Source organism: Protopterus annectens, chromosome 17.part0 (genome assembly GCF_019279795.1).
Source record: "Protopterus annectens isolate FY-2018-M chromosome 17.part0, PAN1.0, whole genome shotgun sequence".
In the NCBI taxonomy this organism is placed as follows: Eukaryota; Metazoa; Chordata; order Ceratodontiformes; family Protopteridae; genus Protopterus; species Protopterus annectens.
In genome coordinates, this window is record NC_056751.1 from 167747131 (window position 1) to 167764770 (window position 17640).

At 44.1% G+C, this 17640-nt stretch overlaps 1 protein-coding gene across 2 annotated transcripts in view; it reads left to right on the forward strand.

The window, feature by feature from the left end:
• The window catches only part of TRIM36 (tripartite motif containing 36), a 1224111-nt gene that overhangs the window by 478788 nt on the left and 727683 nt on the right, over nucleotides 1–17640 (forward strand). The window contains exon 1 of one of the 2 annotated variants that reach the window (XM_044059329.1): nucleotides 374–593. The exons of the other annotated variant lie outside the window; for it this stretch is intronic. Within the exon in view, the coding sequence (XP_043915264.1) occupies nucleotides 555–593 (39 nt within the window). The 5' untranslated portion in view covers nucleotides 374–554. Of the gene's footprint in view, nucleotides 1–373; nucleotides 594–17640 lie in introns of those variants that run through there. 2 annotated transcript variants of the gene reach the window in all.

The window sequence follows — 17640 nt, forward strand, 5'->3', positions numbered from 1 at the left end:
TATCAGTCATTTTCTTGATTATTTCAAATTGCATCACATTCGTTTACAAAACTACAACCAAGTTGAAACCTCCATCAGAACAAAGACTTAGGAGCTAGAAGTATATTCCCCATTTTTTATTTCCAAACGTAGACGTTTGCTTGTCCTCAGGTACGTTACCCTCGCGTTTTTGTTTCAGTATTACTTGCCAACTGCTGGACAGCTCCATGCGAAGACAAACCCCTCGCCCTCCGGGCGGAGTGTGCCAGACAACTCCGTTCCCGCCCCGACACACCTTCTCCAAACCCAAGCTGCCCTCCCCCGAACCTGCTCCTTGGAAGGCAAGCCAACTGTCTTTTCTGAGCAGTGTGCCATTGTCATAGAAACGGGATCTGGCCGCGCCTTGCGCAGTAGCGCCTACCTCTTTAAATGAGGGAGTTTCACTTTACTTGGTCGCTTTTGCTCACGGGAAACAAATCGTCTTGAAAGTTCAGTTCACCCTAAGGGAGTGAAGCCGCGTTATTTTTCTTTTCAGTTTTTAAGCTTCCCTGTGTCGGGGCCCGGATTTCTCCATTATGCTGTCCGAAGGGTCGTCACAGGTTACTTCCCCGGCGGTAAGTGAAGATGAGGTTTGTAAGGGATGCTGGGAGCCGCCCAATTGTTGTCGTGTCGCCTCGTTGCCTGAGCCCCGAGCCTCCCCCCATAACCTTGCAGCAGCATCCCCAGAACAGAAGGAAAACGATGCTGTTGACTTTAGAAAGTGTTGCTTTGTTTGTTTGTTCAGAACCGTTTACTTTAGCGAAGTACTGCAGGTTGAAAATAAGTTAATTCCTTTTGTGAATGACTAGCTAAGCGCCCTTCTCCACACCGGTGGTATTGAAGCCTGTAGGGCATGGGAATGGGCACGTGCTCCTCATAGTGGGCAGGGTTGGATTACCTTTTTTAAAGTTTTAATTACATGAGCAGTTATGTATGGAGCACGAGTTGGCACGTTAGCGAGTCCGATCTATTTTGTTATAAATTGTACATCACCTGGAGGCTGAGCATGTGGATTTAGTTTTGATGTACGACTTGGTGTATTCGTTTGCGGTGATTTTGTTTAGGAAGGGGCAGTTTGTGGGGGTAACCTGTCTTGGTGTTTGATCAGAACTGTATAGATACCATTGTGTAATCCCCCCCCCCCCCCCCCCCGAGACGTTCGTTTATGCCATCCAAATCTGTATTTTATTAAAGATATCCGTGCATTCACCTGTTTGACCTTAAGGGTTTTCCTGCATTGTCCTCATTGTGACGATGTTCCTGCAAACAACCGTTTTTTTTTTTTTTGCTTGTAACTTATGTGAATTTTCATTTACTTTGTACATTGTTTGGGATTGGTTGTCAATTCCTTCTTTAATCATCGGCAGTTATTTCGTTTGTTTACTGGAGTAGTACATACTTGGATGTTCTGTTTTCAGAACACATTGGATACTCTTGTGTGTCCAAAGTCAACAGGTCCATTTTCTGCAAAAAAAAAAAAAAAGTTTCGTTTTTAAATGTGTAGTGTAGCTGAAGTGATGAGTGGTGTAATACTGTGTTAGATTAAGAATTTGCGCAAAGTACTGAATAACAGCTTGATGTATAATCTCATAAGGACTGCATTGCCCAAGACATTTTTCAAGGACTGTGCAGTAATTCTGCTTTATTTATTTGGTTGTTTGCATTTAATAGTGGTCTATTCATTGTTTTGCTTCATCTTGATTTTGCTGCGTGTAATGATGTTGGTGGTGCCAAGAAATGTGGTAATCTGAGGTTTAGAAAACTGTATCGGTAGTGCTATTAAACATACGTTTGTAAAGATAACCTTCAGAAGATAGGTATGTTTAAGTTTGGGAATAAGTGCCAGATTGGCCATATTAAGGAATGTCCATAGTGTAAAGAGCGACAAAAAAGTTCACAGTTTAGCAGATGTTCCTTCTTATTGGCAGCTGTCTTGTTGGGTTTTCAGCCTTCCAGCCTCTTCATGCAGTTTTAAATATCTTTTTTGAAATTTATGGTTTATTAAAATTTTAACTTTGAATTTTATGTGCATACAAGTTGCAGTAGTTACATAGACTGCCTCTCTGTATCCGTTGAGGTATGCATTGGAACTGTGCAGTAACTGAAAATATTTTGGTGAAATTTCTGGTTGCCTTCTGGACATAGAGGATGTGCTGTAACAAAACAATACTACTATTTGCTGAGAAAGCTATTTTTCTTTCAAAACAAAGTTTTGGTCGTCCTAGTGCTTTCTCTGGTACTGTGTTCCTAGACCCTCTTCCATTTTGGAGGGGCTGGGTGTACAACTTGTATTATTCTTGGTTTTCATTTAGACTATGGTAAAATAGCAAAAATGTTTAGTATGTTGTAATTTTTTTGGGGGCAGGCTTATAAAGTCAAGAATTTAGTTTGTACACCCATTTAATCCAGTGCAGTGTTTTATAGGATTTATTGATGTCGTTACATTCACCTCTGCAGTATTCCTTACAAATGGGGATTCTCTGCCAGGAAGTTCACCATCTGAACAGTTTACCAAAGTCTTCTGTCCTTTAAGGTACGCTGAACGTCACCTGCACACTTCTTGTGTAGGGTAGGGCATAAAGGTGATGTTCAGGAGTACCATCCTAACAACTTCTTTGCAGACGGTCCGAAGGCTGTTTTAGCTGTTGGTCTGTTACCTCTGTGTTTTAATACTGTTTTTCTGTTTGCTGGCTCACACAAGACAAGGGGTCTGTCATCCATCCTCACCTGTCCACGCTTCAGATGACACTGTGAGTGATAGGGTTTTGATCCCCTCCATAGACACCTTTTCTGAGAGCATGCTGCAGGTCCTGCATGAGGCCAGGAAATCCTACTTGTCTGAATGGAGAAGGTTTTCTATTGGTGTCTTTCTCGTGACCTGGACCCACTTTCTGTGGATGTTCCTTTGGTTCTCTCTTGTTAGTTGCTCAATGCTGCTTTGGCCTGTTCTTCTATAAAGGCCTACTTAGTTCTTTCTGCTCGTCTGCCTTTAACTCCCCTGTTAGCTTCTAGATTTGAGGCTAAACAATTTCTTAAAGGGGTCCTTAATTTAATATTAAGCCTCCCAGGAAGCCTGTTCCTCCTCCCTGGGATATTTTCGTTCTGCAGAAATTGACTCTGGCTCCTTTCGAGCCTACTGTTTCAGCTTCCTTGCAACATTGTTCTTGGAAGACAGTTAGGTACTAGGCATTTATAAGCCTAGCCAGAGTGTGTCGGCTTTCGCCGCCCCATTGATTAATTAACTGAGCCTCTGTCAAGCAGAGCCAATGAAGTGTTCCCAGGAGTGTTACCCATCCACTCGTCAAGGCTTCTCGTGAAGAGTGTTAGTGAGGGGCTGTGCCTAATGTAGTAGTTAGGAGTTTTGTTCCAAAGTATGGGGAGTCTCTCTGACAGGAATCTATCCCTCCAGCATGTTCTATTTATTGTTGTGAGGTTTAGCTCACTAGAGCGCGTGGCTCACAGTGACTTGGATTTCTTTAGGTGGAGCATGTCCATCAATTCTGAGTTGGACATGGCTTTGTAAGTCGGGCAGAGATCACCTCTGAGTAAGCGATATGCCACTGAGTACAGCCGGAGTTTTTTCAGTCGGGCTGCATGGGACATATGTTTGAGGCCAGTAATCCTCTTGGTGAGGTGCTTTTGTGGTCTTTCAAGCTGTTGGAAGTGTCTTGTGAGGTACATCCCAAATGGGGCATTGTATTCTATGATGGGTACGAGTAGAGGGGCACTATAAACTCTCTATTTCTAGATGCGAACCCGTTAGTAATTAGATGGGCCCCATAGAAGGAGTTCCTAACTACTTTGGCAATATGATAGTAATCTCTCCTTTGACAATCTGCCTGGGTCCCCAGATCTCTTATTACCTCTTCTGTATTAAGGGGGCTGCCACCTATGTGGTAATTCATGGGTGTTTTGTTTTTCCCAAATGGGATGACTGTGCATTTTTTGGCATTTAGCTTGAGGCTATGACTTTTACCAGGTGTCTGTCTCAGTAAGACCTTTTTGGAGGATGTCCGTGTCAGCCAGAGAGTCAGTTATGGCTCCCAGTTTGCAGTCATCGGCAAACTTGGTTAGCCATAGTCCTCCTGTGTTTGGCTGTACTTCTGAGAAGTATATGCAGAACAGTAGGGGTCCCAGAACTGAGCCTTGCGGGACATCACTTGTGACTGGTTTAGAGTCGGACCTGGAGGTCGCTATTCTTACCGTGTGAGTTCTGTCTGTAAGCCAGTTGGCAACCCATCTTGTGACGTAGGGGTTTATGTTCAGGCTGGTGAGTTTTTCTATAATACCAGAGTGAGGAATGGTGTCGAACGCCTTGGTGAGGTTAAGGTAGGCTGTGTGAACCACCTTTCCCTCGTCTGTGGCCTTGGTAACTGTCTCGAAGTCAACCAGGTTTAGTAGGCATGATCTGCCCTTAACAAAGCCGGACTGGGTCAGGTCAAGTGTTTGGAGGTTTCCAATGTCTTTGTTAATGAGTTCCATGATGATGCGCTCCATAGCCTTGCAGACCAGGCTAGTCAGGCTTATGGGGCGATAGTTACCAGGGTCAGTTGCCGCTCCTCCTTTGTGGAGCGGAATAACCATTGTTGTGCGCCATTCTATGGGCACATAGCCTGTGGAGAGGCTGAGGTTGAACAGTGTGTTTAGGTGGGGGATTAATTTGTTCTGTAGTTTGTGCAAGACGCAGCCTGGGACACCATCTGGCCCCATTGATGCTGTGTTTTTGGCTTTTGAAAGGGCTGTTTTCACCTGTGCTTCTGTGATTTCCGGTATTGTTGTGGGCCCTTTTGAAGGTGAGAGGGAGGTGAAGTTTGCACTGAATCTGCCAGGATGTTGGCAATATCAGTAGGTTCAGTATATTTTGCGCCATCTCAGAGCATATCTGCGAGTTGCCACTTAGATTTTTAACATAGCTAAAGAAGGAAGGCTTTGTGGTTATCTTTAGAGTCCTTGGCTATTTTTCTTTAGAAGTTAGCCTTTGATGATTTTATGAGGGACCTTAGTTTCTTACTGATACTGATCAGGGATGTCTTTCCTTCTTGGTATTTGCTTTTTTTCTAAACTAGTTTCCTCCTTTTGTTGTATAACCTGTTTATGGCAGGAGTCCACCAGACTGGTTTCCTTCTCTTAGGGGAGTGAGTCTTGGTTTTGTTAGGGTTGGCACGATCCATGCATCCTTGTAGGTGCTCATAGAGTGAAATTGTAAAGGATTCTGCATCTTGGGGCAGTGTTATCCTTTAGCATGGGGGCTGTGAAACTTACTACCTCTGACTTAAGTAAGGTGAAGTTTTGTTTTAGAAAAGCTTTTCACTGTGGTTTCCTTGGTTGGGGGTGGTGGTGGAGTGTAGACATCCAGGGTGATTAGTTTATGGTCTGATCTAACCAGTGACAGGTTGACCTCCGGTACGGAGCACCTGTCTATGTTGGTGACCAAGTCCAATATGTTGTGGCCTCTGGTAGGGGAGTTTACCAGCTGATCCAGGGCATTTGAGTTGATAAATTCCAGGAAGCGCTGAGCCTGGGAGTTTGTACTCAATTTTCCCCAGTTAATGGTAGGGTAATTGAAATCTCCCAAGATCAGGGTGTTCGGTAGGACCTTCATGTTTTCCAGTGTCTCCAGAAAGGCGGAGTGGTGGTTCTGGGTCATGGAGGGTGATGCAGGCCACAATTTGCATTGCAAATTTGCCCGATGTTAGTTGCACATGGATGATTCCAGCGATATCATGCTGCGCCACTAACCTGGAGGTGTGGGTATCCTTGATGAATATGGATACACCCCCTCCTTTTGTGTTTCGGTCTGTGTTCTGTGGCCGAAATGTGTGGTATGAGTTGTAGCCCAGTAGTGCTGGAGTGCTCTCTGGAGCCTTGAACCAGGTTTCAGTTACTGCACAGATGTCAACGTTCTCAATACTTAGGAGTGCTTCGAGCGCATGCATTTTGAGATTTAAACTCCTGGTGTTGAGTAGCATAACCCTCAGTTTTTTACTTGTGCTGTTTACGGAGGTGGGTTTGAATTTTGAGCCTTGCATAAAAAAGGCACTTGTTGGCTCTTATTTCTGCCAGATGGGTGTCTTGAGTTGCAAGCCCTTGTGGCTTGTCCACCTTTTTGATATTTCAAGGGGACAGGGTGTCCTTGCGTACTAATCTTCCTTTCGTGCACAAGGTTGTTAGTGAGTTGTCACTTAATCAGTCTGTTAATTTGCCTACCTTTTTCCCTTCTCCATATTCTGACAGTGAGAGGGTGCTGCATACCTTAGATGTGCATAGACAGCTCCGATTGTATTTGGATAAAACAAAAGCTATCTGATGTTTTTTAGGGTGCTGTATAACTTAGCTTTCGTTTTATCCAAATAAAATCTGAGCTGTCTATGCAAATCTATTTCCACTTAGATTTCAAAGGTTATTTCCTTTTTGTTACACTTTTTTCATGGCAAGAGCCCGCCGCCTTCTATTAAGGCTCATTCCACTAGAGCTGTGGCTTCTTCTGGTGCTTTTTTTCAAAGGCTTGGATGCTAATTCTATTCTTGAAGCTGCTACCAAGTCCATACCTTTACCAAACATTACCAGTTGGATGGTATCTCCAGAGCTGGGTTTGCTGATTCCATTCTTCATGGCTTCTTGGAGGGCTCTACTGCTTCCTCCTCCCAAGTTTCTTCTTGAGCTTTGGCACTCTCCCATAAGTAATGAATACTGCAGTGGTGAATGTAAGGACATAGTACAGCTGTGCAAAATCTTACCATAATGGTAGATGTCCTTCATCGCTGCAGTATTCACTTTCCCCCTCTGGTCTTTTCCTTCCTGGATGTGCAGGTTCTCCTTGATTTTCCTTGGACTGCTGTTCCTACTGTGGCAATCAGTTCTGAGGACTGTATGCCTGAATGTCACCTTTATGCATTACTCTATGCAAGAAATGTGCAGGTGACGTTCAGCATAACTTAAAGCAATGGTAGACTTTGGTAAACTGGCTGGAAGGTGGGCTTCACAGCAGGGAATCCCCATTTGTAAGGAATACTGCAGCGGCGAAGGCAAGGACATTTACTGTTATGGTAATATTTTATACAACTGTACTTTGTAAGCAAATAAAGTGGCGTTTGAAAGACATGCGGAGAATGGGCGTTCCTTCATTGAAGGTTGGGCGTCAAGCTGGCCCCCAGCACCCGTAAAAAATCTACAGCCAATCATTAGAGGACGAGTTCCGCTGTGGCAAACCCTAACCGGAAAAAGCCAAAAGAACAACAACTTTTGTAAGCGTTTGGTAGCAATTTGAGTGAAGGGCTTAATGGAAGTGATGCAGCAAAATAAATTTAGAATTGATCAGTAATATCGCTGGTATCCCATTAGCGGTATTAATTGTGTCCTTAATGTATACAAAATTGAAAACCAGTCTGAAACGTACGGTTTTAACAACATACAGTAAAAGAACTTACTGTTTTGCAATAATATGAAAACGTATATGTGTTGCGTTAATGTGAAGTGTTTTTGCTTGTTTTAATAAATTCCGTTTGTCTATTGATCGTCCATTGGGCTTTATTGCTTCACCTGAAGGTCACTTTTCTTGGTTTAATATAAAATGTGTAACATACAGCATGAGGGTCTTTGTACTTTTTTGTATTGGTTTACAGTAACTGCTAACTGAAGTATGTGTGTGTGTGTGTGTGTGTGTGTGTGTGTGTGTGTGTGTGTGTGTGTGTGTGCCATTTTTACTGAAAGGCTTGTATCCATAGTGCCATTTTAATGACAACTAAAAATTGTGTGTGTGTGCTGGTCCTTTTCCTATAAGACTGGATATTTTATTTTTGCTGGTGTTTTTTTATTAGAGTATTATTTTAGTCTTGGTGTTTTGAAGTATACAAAAATGGATACTTTTCCGTTATCAGGACAACCGTTCTAATGAGCACTTGGAATGTCTTTTTAACAAAAAGCAGTGATTTCAGTGGACCTTTTACTCTCTCCTAATAAAACATTTCAAGCTAGAACTGTTGCCCCTATAGTGGAAAAGTGCCCAAAAATGTTGGGACGTTTCAACATATTTTTCACACTCATTTCCTCAGTATTCAGAAGTTATAGTTCAAGTAAATGTAGCTTTAGAATTTTTCCTCTAGCAGCATTAGAGTGACAAGATATGGTGCCTGGACCTGCTGTCAATTGCAGTAAGCCTTCATTTTGTTTGGTAGCACCTACTTGATCTAGATTTTATTCTGTTTAGCTGTCTGTCTCATTTGTTTCTGTGCTTCCTCTACTTGTCCCCCCCACCCCCAAAAAAAAAATCTAGACTCTGTATTTTAGCCAAGTTTAAAAGAGTCATAAGAGTAAGAAGATTGCTTCAAAATATCTGACCTTGTGCTGCTAATGACTATCGTTTTGCACCCTTGTGTGAATAGTACTGGGTCTAGTCAGTTTTCTGTTTGATTTGATCTCTCCATATTTACAGTTGCAGAAGTTTTCCTCATAAAGGTTTTTAATCTGTGTAATAGATGTTTGGATATAGATGAGTTGTAGCGCATGACCTGTCATGAACTGGAGACTGGTGCCTTGTTTTGTTGGGCTTTCATGTTTCCCAACTAAACTCTGGGAATTCCAAAAGGTGGCATAGTTTTATATCTTAGCAGCTCTTTTAGAGAGGCTGTGGAATGGAGTTCTACAAATACCTCTCACCTGGCTCAGGACTAACTTATTTTTGATTTGATTAGCTTTCTCTGCTGTACTGAACAGGGAAGCATTGGCTAAGAATGCTGTTCTTAATCCCTGGTTTGCGCCTGTGTTAGCGTCATTGGAATGATGTAAGCTACCCATCTATGTCAAGCAAAGTTCTTCATTAGCACTCTTTTCTTAAAAAAAAAAAAAAAAAAAAAAAAAAAAAAAATTGATGAGTGGATTGGAAATAGGAGATACACCCCGGGGATCACTTCTGTCTCTCTGTTGGACAGTGGCACAGGAAAATAACTTTCTTGGGTGGCGTAAGCTATGGTACCTTGCTGGCTATGCTTATGTAGGCCCTTGGGCCGATAGCCTAGTACCTACCTATGGATCTCTTGCCAGCGAGAGTGGGTGTGTTGTATCGCCACTCAGTTTCAGAGATTGTATTGGGTATGAAAAATTGCTTTCCTGCAATATGACTTTACTGTGCTCCATGTGGTAGATTAGCTGTTAAGTCTACTTAAACACATGTATTTTTTCCCTTCCAAACAGTATAGTGCAACATCTCTTCACAGATAAAATGTCCTCGGATACTTTAACTTTCATGTCCAGTAATCCATATTGCCCATTAAATCACCTGGAGCTTGAGAGAGTTTTTATTTTTGTTTTAACTGCATAGGTGAGTTAGTTAACATGGGTACCTTTTGTCCTTATGGCTATCAGGGGTCTTTATTCAAAGTGGAGTAACTTGAAGCTAGGGAAAGAAAGTGGGGGAAGACTGGTGCTTGGGTGTAGACAGTAAAGTTTACATGTTTTATTGTGGTTTATTGTAAATTATAGTACCTTTTTTGTTCTTGTACACTGTACATGATCTGCTGGAGAATAGAGAACCTAATGTTTTAGGTAGCTGAGAAAGTGTGTCAGGGGTAAGAAGGCTGTTTCAAATCATCTGACCTTGTTCTGCTGACTGCAATCATTCTGAATCCTAGTGGAATAGTATTGGATATATTTAGTACTTTATCAGTTACTGCATTTGTAGATACTGAAATACCATTTTCCCCATTAATTTAATGGTGTTAAAAGGGTAGGGGAGTAAAATGGTGTATTGCATAGTCCACAGAGTTTTTAAAGTGCATGCGTGTGTGTGCAGCAGTTTGTTCTGTTGCTCTGTGCTCAGCCAGCATTCTATCTTTGGTAGTAATTATGTAGCTTTAGTAAAGTTAGGTTTTGTGAAGAAATAGAAACTTGTAGAACTTTTTTTGCAGTCATTGTTTGAGTAAAACAAAAAGCAAACCAAAAAAAAGACTTGCAACAACATATTCTCATATTGGAAGATGATTTTAAGTTTTAGCGTACTGTAGCAGCTCTTTGTGCAAGATGCTCAACTGCTGCTGAGAGGGTAAGTTGCAGAGCCCAGTTCTATGGCGTAGGATAAAGAGTGGACCATACTCCAGGTGGTCTGATTTGTGGCACAGAAAGTGGGAATGTGGTAGCATATGATACTGGGGGGAGGATCCGAATCACTGCATTGCTGACCTGACAGGAGTGTGAATATCTAGTAGCATATGGGTCGGGTGGCATCCATTACCCCTGTACGGAGGGATGGATGTGTACTCCCAAAGCAGAGGTAGTGATTCATTCTGATAAGCCACTTTGTGGAGGTGTAGGGATAGAAGGAAAAGGGAGCCTGCACAATGATTGACAGCCTGTTGCAAAACAGCAGACAGCCCTGTGCAAGTGGAATGAATGGATTCTGCTCCGAGCAAAGAATGAATGAGGGCAGATCTGAGCTTCCCCTTTTACGGGGAACATGTGGGCTGATTAGGTGTTGGGAAGGGAGCCTAAGATATCGGTGTGCAAGACTTCAAGTATGTGTGTGTAAATTTTATATAATTGGTTTGTTTGTATGTGTATATGTGTTTAATGTTTTGCAGTTCTAGCCCCACCCCCTCCCCACAAGTGCTGCATGGACCAGTTTTGATGAAACATTGGTTAATAAGTGATTTTTGTGCTGTGATGCAGGATTTGCATATAGGTAGACTATTTATTTACAACATGTCGAGTGTGATGATATAAGCAAAGAATAGGTAACCTTTTCACATCACCCTGTGGGTTTTTTAGTTTACAGAGCCTGATTTGTCAGTCAAATCACTGGCGTCTGAAAAGTTAGGTAAATCAAAATGTGTAAAACTGGTGTTGAATATGTAAAATACCGTTGACCCATTTTGTTTCTGTTGGCTCAAATAGAATTTAATAAAAACTTTATCACAGTACTGTACAGGTCACTAGTGGAAGGAGGGGAGGACTCGAGCTTGATGACATTTAGCTGATAGAAGTTGGGGAAGGGAAATTTTCTGTTTAGTGCCTGTTAATTGCAGGGTAGCTAGTGATGTTGTAGCATCTGTATTTGCATGAAATTCTTGTAAACAAGGTTATGGAGAACATATTTTTTTTCTGCTTGCTACATTGAAGTAATACAATAACTGTGGATGAGGTACTGATAGGGTAGGCTTCAAGACTTTGTGAAGCTTTATGGCTTGGTCTCTTAACTTATACCTGCATTAAATGCTCATTAAGAATCGGTGAGCAGTCTGGGTAAGGTAGGTGGGTGTAAGGCAGGAGAATGCTGCATAAGCAAGTCTAGGAGTATACACACTCCACCACGTTCTTGTAACGTTCCTTGAGAAGGTCATTGAGATGGCTGTGGGGTACACAGTAGACAAAAATGTTTATCTGCATTGTGCATGCAGTTTGGAGGCTTGAATGCTTCTTGTAGACCTGTATTTTGTGGGTAGTGGGTTGCTGATTTATATTAAGGACTAACTAAATGATTGTTGGGAGTATAGATGGGAGCTCAAAAAAGGGGCAAGGGGGAATTTATGGAAGATGTCTAAGGTTTTCACAGATGTAAGTCATGTTGTGAAGCTTAATAACAGATGCAGGGGTTGTTATCCAAACTCTTAAGAAGTCACTTCAAAAGCAGACTCGACGTCTGTGTAGACATCGCATAGCTTTAAAGCTGTACTCAATTTGTTTGACAAAATACATGTTTATCTCTGTTTGTGTATAATATGTTTGTGTCTGTGTGTATGTAATAAGTATTTGTGGTAAGAGCTGTGCAGTGACCTGCTGGAAAAAGGGTGCAGTACAGTAAACAGTGCAATTCAAGGGAGTTTGTTACAGGTTGAAGATGTAGTGGGGATGGACACTTCTTAAAGTAAATGGACATCCTCAGAGGCTGTTTATGTTAGAAAATGTAACTGATTTGATACATTTACACATTGTATGCAGTTTGGATTCTAAACTTTTTATGGGAGTTTCTAAGATAGTATTGTAAAATAAGTGACTGCTTCACTGTTAATTTCTGGAGTATATTTGAGGGATCAGGTATGATGGTGGAGAGGAATAATTATGTACAATAATGGTGTGTTAGTGCATTTGTATTCTGTGGGGGGGGGGGGGTCTTTAACAGAAGTCGTCAAAGTCCCTTGAGTGAAGTAAACCAGATGCAAGTCGTGAAATCAGTTGTACATCGGAAGCCTAGTTGTGGTAAAAGTGGCTTTGTCGCCTTGTCAGCTGATGGAATCCATTTTCGTTAACCGAAGTGGTTGATCTTTGTTACTCCGTTCTCTACTGAGAGTAGCTCATTGCTGTGAGGATTGGGGCTTGACCTAACTTGGTGGAAATACCCCACCCCCCAGCTGTGACTTCAGGAGTTGATTTTCATTACTTTAGGGGATGTGTAGGGACATTTTTTCTGTAACTTTAGATCTGAAGTAGGAACTTCATTTGTCAGCAACCTTTGGGATACGGATCCGACCTCGGATCCAAGCCGGCAACTTTTACCACAGCATAGATCTGAGCTCCTAGCTCCTCCCTTTACCCATAATCCCCTGCCAACCCTAACTGACCCCTGATCTAGTTTGCCTCGCTTCAAGCCTACAAGCTGGATTTCGAGCTCCTGGCAATTCAAAGTATTTGTGAGAGAAAACTTGAAATTTTTTGTACTTTTCTTGTGTGATTGTGTAAGTTTGTTTAGGTTCCCTCTTGGATATCTTTTTTTTTTTTTGTAAAATTTTTCCTCCCTACCCTCGCTGGTGTGTTTGTGGTGTGTGTAGGGGCCTAGTGAGTGTGTTTTTCCGTTCAACATGTCGTAGGCCCCTAAAGCCATCTTTTAAAAATGCACCAAGTGTGGCCATAAGCTTTCACCGGCGGATGGCCACACCCGGTGCGTTGGGTGCCTTGGGGTTGAACACCTCTCTTCGGGGTGCACGATTTGTGCAGCGTTCAACCCCAGGGCATTTAAGGACTGGAGGTCGAAGCTGATTCTGGCGGGCGTTTTGCCCCCGGACTTGGCTCCAGCCTCTGGTTCTTCGGTGGCCGCTACCCAGCCCTTGGTGGTAGCCACCCTTGCCTCCCTCCGGTCGGGACTCAACCTCCCGTTTTGGCTCCGGAGGAGAGGGAGGCCGGAAAAACCAAAAGGAAGGAGAAGCACCATAAGCGGCGGGCCGAGGACTCTTCCTCGGCCCCGCCCGCCAAGCGGGCTTCTCCATCCAGGGTTTCTGGATCGCCGCCTCCTCGGCTCCAGTCCTTGTTTTTCACCGGGACCTGGGGAGGAGGCAATCCAGTCCCCGTCGAGGTCATCGAGGCATCACTCTAGGTCTGCCTCTATGGCCTCGTCAAGGTCCACATTTAGTATGTCAGATGCAGACATGGACTGGATGATGAGGAGGTTCATCCAGGCCCAGCTGCAGATGGGAGTGCTCTTGCCTCCCCCATTTTTTGCCCCAATTGCTGCTCCTCCGTCCCGCTTCCCGGGTTCAGAGCATTCGGAGCCGAGCCGCGTTGGATCCGGGGGTGTGTCGGAGCAGACAGTACTAGTTACTTCGGCTCCGACTGGTCCCTCGAGTTTGTCGGATCCGACCTCTCGGAGCCGTGGGCGGAGCTTCGGATCCGAGGGACTTTGTGTGACTTTGGCTCCGTCCCGGTCGGAGCACATGGGTCTTTCGGATCTGAGGGTCCCAGCCCCGGATCCGGTCCCCGCTTCGGATCTGAGTGGGAGCACCACTCTGATCCGATCGAGAGTAGCTCCCCCTCGGCTTTCGCGGTGGTGGAGAGGGCACTGTTGAGTGCATCTGGACCCCCGGTCCTGGCTTCGGCTCCTCCCTGCACTCCCTCTCAGCTGGTCCGGGCTTCAATCACCCGACTTTCAGGACAGCCTGCTTCAGCGTCTCTGGGTGTTCCTGCGGAACGTGATATTGCTGGTGAGTCTTCCTCGGACAGCCCCCCCCCCCCGAAGAGGTCCCTCAGAAAGCCAAGTGTAAGAGGAGGCACATGGACTCCCCTGAGTCCCTTACCAAAGATACGGACTTAGATGAAGGGGAAGGCTCCCCAAGGTCACCCCCAGAGGATGTCTCCTTTGGAGACATCATGGAGATGCTCAGGATTGGGGGGGGGTCTGCCCCCAAGGCTTCCTCAGATGAGTCCGTATTCCTAGAGGCGTTCGAAGCAGAGCCATCTACCTCTTGGGTGTCCCCTCCCCCCGACCCCCTGGTGGATTTCCATCAGGGCTTGGAAGGAGACGGACACTATAGAGCCGGTCCCCAAGTGCCCGGATAGGATCCTGAGTTCCCCTGCTGAAAGAACCCACTGGATCAGAGGTCCCCCCGTGGATGCCATGTTGGTGGTGGTGGCCACCAAGAGAGAGCTGGCTCAGGAGATCGCTGCGGTCCACCCGCCGAGTAAGGACTCTCGAGTGATGGACCGCCTGGGGAAGCGGGTCTTTAGTTCAGCAACCTTCTCGAGAGCGCTGAACTGTATGGCACACATCCGGATGCAGCGGGATCTAATCAAAGAGTACACTGCCCCCCCCCCCAGAGTCCATGTCTGAAGGAGACCAGCATCTGTACTCCTCCCGAATGTCTACTCTACGTTCAGTTTCTAACATCTCTATGCGGCTCTTATCACACGCCACTGAAGGAGCCGCTAGAGCTGGCAGAGCCAGCCTGGTAATCAGGCGTCAGGCCTGGCTCTGACACTGTGACTTCTCGGAACCCTTTAATGTGTCATTCGCGAATGCCTCCTTTGGTTCTGCACTTTTTGGCAAAACCGTTTGCGTCACTTTAGTCCAGAGCGAGAAAGACGGGAAGACGTTGTCTGCCATCTGAGTCCGCTTCTCTGCTCCCCAGAGGTCCTTTTCTAAGAACCAAAAGGGTCAGAAGAAGAAGATGTGGTTCCAAAAATCACATCATTCCCAGTCTGCTCCGGACAACCAGTCCTCTCGTGGCAGAGGAGGACAGGGAGGACACCGCCCAAGAGGCAGAGGGTGTCCCAGAAACTTTGGGTCCAGGGAACCATTCTCTGAGAGGCCCACGCAGAACCCCTGAGGGGTTGCCCAGCTGCTCCACTCTGGAGGCAGTCGGGGGGGGGGGGTGTCTTTCAAAGCACCTAGCAATGTGGGAGTCCATAACAGATCACTGGGTGCTTCGCATCATATCCAGAGGTTATCAAATTCCCTTTATTGTAACCCCCAAAATCAAAAGCCTCCATGACGTACCACCCAATTAGAGGGAGGCAGCTGCTACAGAAATTCAGCAGCTTTTGCAAAAAAGAGCCATCCAACCCGTCCCCCCAGATCAGTTCGGATCGGGGTTTTACTCCAGGTTCTTTCTGGTGCCAAAACAGACGGGGGACTTGAGACCCGTTCTCGATCTCTCTCCTGAACTTGGCAGTACCCAAAGAAAAGTTCCGAATGGTCACCTTACAATCTATTCTCCCCCTATTACGGGAGAACAATTGGATGTGCTCGATAGACCTCAAGAATGAGTACTACCACATCCTAGTGGACAGACGCTCCAGGAGGTTCCTCCGCTTCCGGCTGGGAGCCAGTCACTTTCAGTTCAGGGCCCTTCCCTTCGGTCTCACCTCAGCCCCCAGGATGTTCAAAGTCTTGGCGGTCATAGCGGCCCACCTGAGGATTTCCGTACCTGGACGACTGGCTCCTCATCGCCCCAACAAGGCATCTGCTCTGTTTAGGCAGGGATTACTTCCTTGACCTTGCTCCACGTCTAGGGTTAACTATCAACATGGCCAAATCCTCTCTAGTCCCCTCACAAGTAATAGATTTTATAGGGGCGGGATTGGATTCCAGGATAATGCTTGCCTTCTTAACTCCCGATCGGCTTCAGAACCTGAGGTTGCATGTCAAGGCCATTCTCATTCTTCCTGCTCCACCTGCGGAATTGATCCTGATCATTTGTCTGGAACCACCCCCCCCTCCTTCCCCCTGACCTATAGGATTGGTCTTGGATAAGCCCCTTCCGGGGCACAATAACATTGCTTATATCGGGCAAACTTGATCTAGGTCAGTTAGGGCTGGCAGGGGATTATGGGTAAAGGGAGGAGCTAGGAGCTCGGATCTATGCTGTGGTAAAAGTTGCCAGCTCGGATCCGAGGTCGGATCCGTATCCCAAAGGTTGCAGACAAATGAAGATACCTACTCAGATGGAACGTTATGGTGAGTACATAACTTCTAAATATCTTTTATGCATTTTCTTTTTTGACTGATCATACTTTAATTTGATCATTATGCAATTTAAGACCAGCTTTCATGCGATTTGTTATCTACAAAATAGCTAGTCACTCCTAATTTGTGGGCTAACATATACAACTTTTAAACTGAACAATCTGGCACTTTCAGTAATGAAAGATGTGTAGCAACAATTAATCCACAGGTGTATAGTTTTTAGTTATCTAATATTTTGTAGAAGTTCCAGACATCTAGAATTTAATTATTTCATTTTTGGCGGGATATTTCTGATGCATCTATTATGACTTGTCTATTTAATGGAAAAAAAATGTGGGCAAATTTGTATCACAATAGTTTGCAGTAGTAGGCTGTGAACACTAATTGTCAAAACTTGCTGCACTCCCTTTTGAATAAATATTGGTAAACGTAAAGCTGGATAATTCAGGTAAGCATTTCTTATTACATTAGCCAGTAACCAGTTGTCATTTGGAATCAAATTCCACTTACAAGCAACTTCTTCTAGTTGCTTAAATAGTCATCTGAAGGCATGTAAAATATTAAGTGCAACATCGTGGTTTTCCTGAAGTAAAAAAGAAAGTCGAACAACCGTACCGAAGATTAAGTTTTGTTCATTGCGTATACTGTTTCAGAAGTTTTACCACCGTGTGGTGATAGCTTGAAGATATAATTCTTTGGTAAAGGATAATTTTCTTTCACATCCTAAACACCATTAATGTCACAGGAGCTCTGCCATAATTCACTCTTCCCAGAGTAGACACTTGCCAATTGAATTTCTTTTGTAATTATACCCTCTTAGTCTAGACCTTGTTGTCAGAACTAGTTTGTTCTTCATACCTTCCTCTCTGTTCTACCAAATCTCGTATGAGGGTTTAACAGCCAATTTTTATTTTTGTATGAGAAATTAGTCTTTTCTCCATTTAACTAAATGTATTTAATGTGTTCTCATGAAAATTCTATTTGATTATAGGAACTCTTAATCCTCCTTCATTTGTGTGTTGATTGGAGAAGTCTGACAGGGAAAAAACTTTTCAGAAGATGCCAGGAGAGAAAAGCTCCACAATGACATAACATATAAGGCATCGTTCCATTTTTGATATGCATAATTTACGGATTACTAAACAAAGATTTGCATAGTTGATGTGTATAATTTACAGATTGGTAAACAAGGATTTGCATAGGGTTAGTACTGTACTAACAAAGTAGTTTATACACAAAATATATTGCGGGCAGTTCTAAGTTGCAAAAGGAAAATGGTGCAATATTGGATAGGTGGATAAGATGGGACGAAAGATTAATAGAGATAATGACTGAAGATGTGGAAAGAGGGTTAGTGGAACAGGTATACAAGCACACTTCACGGAGCACAGCAAACGATGTTGCACGAACCACAGCTTTATTTTACACTTTAGAGCAAAACGCTGACAGTGTAGCCATAC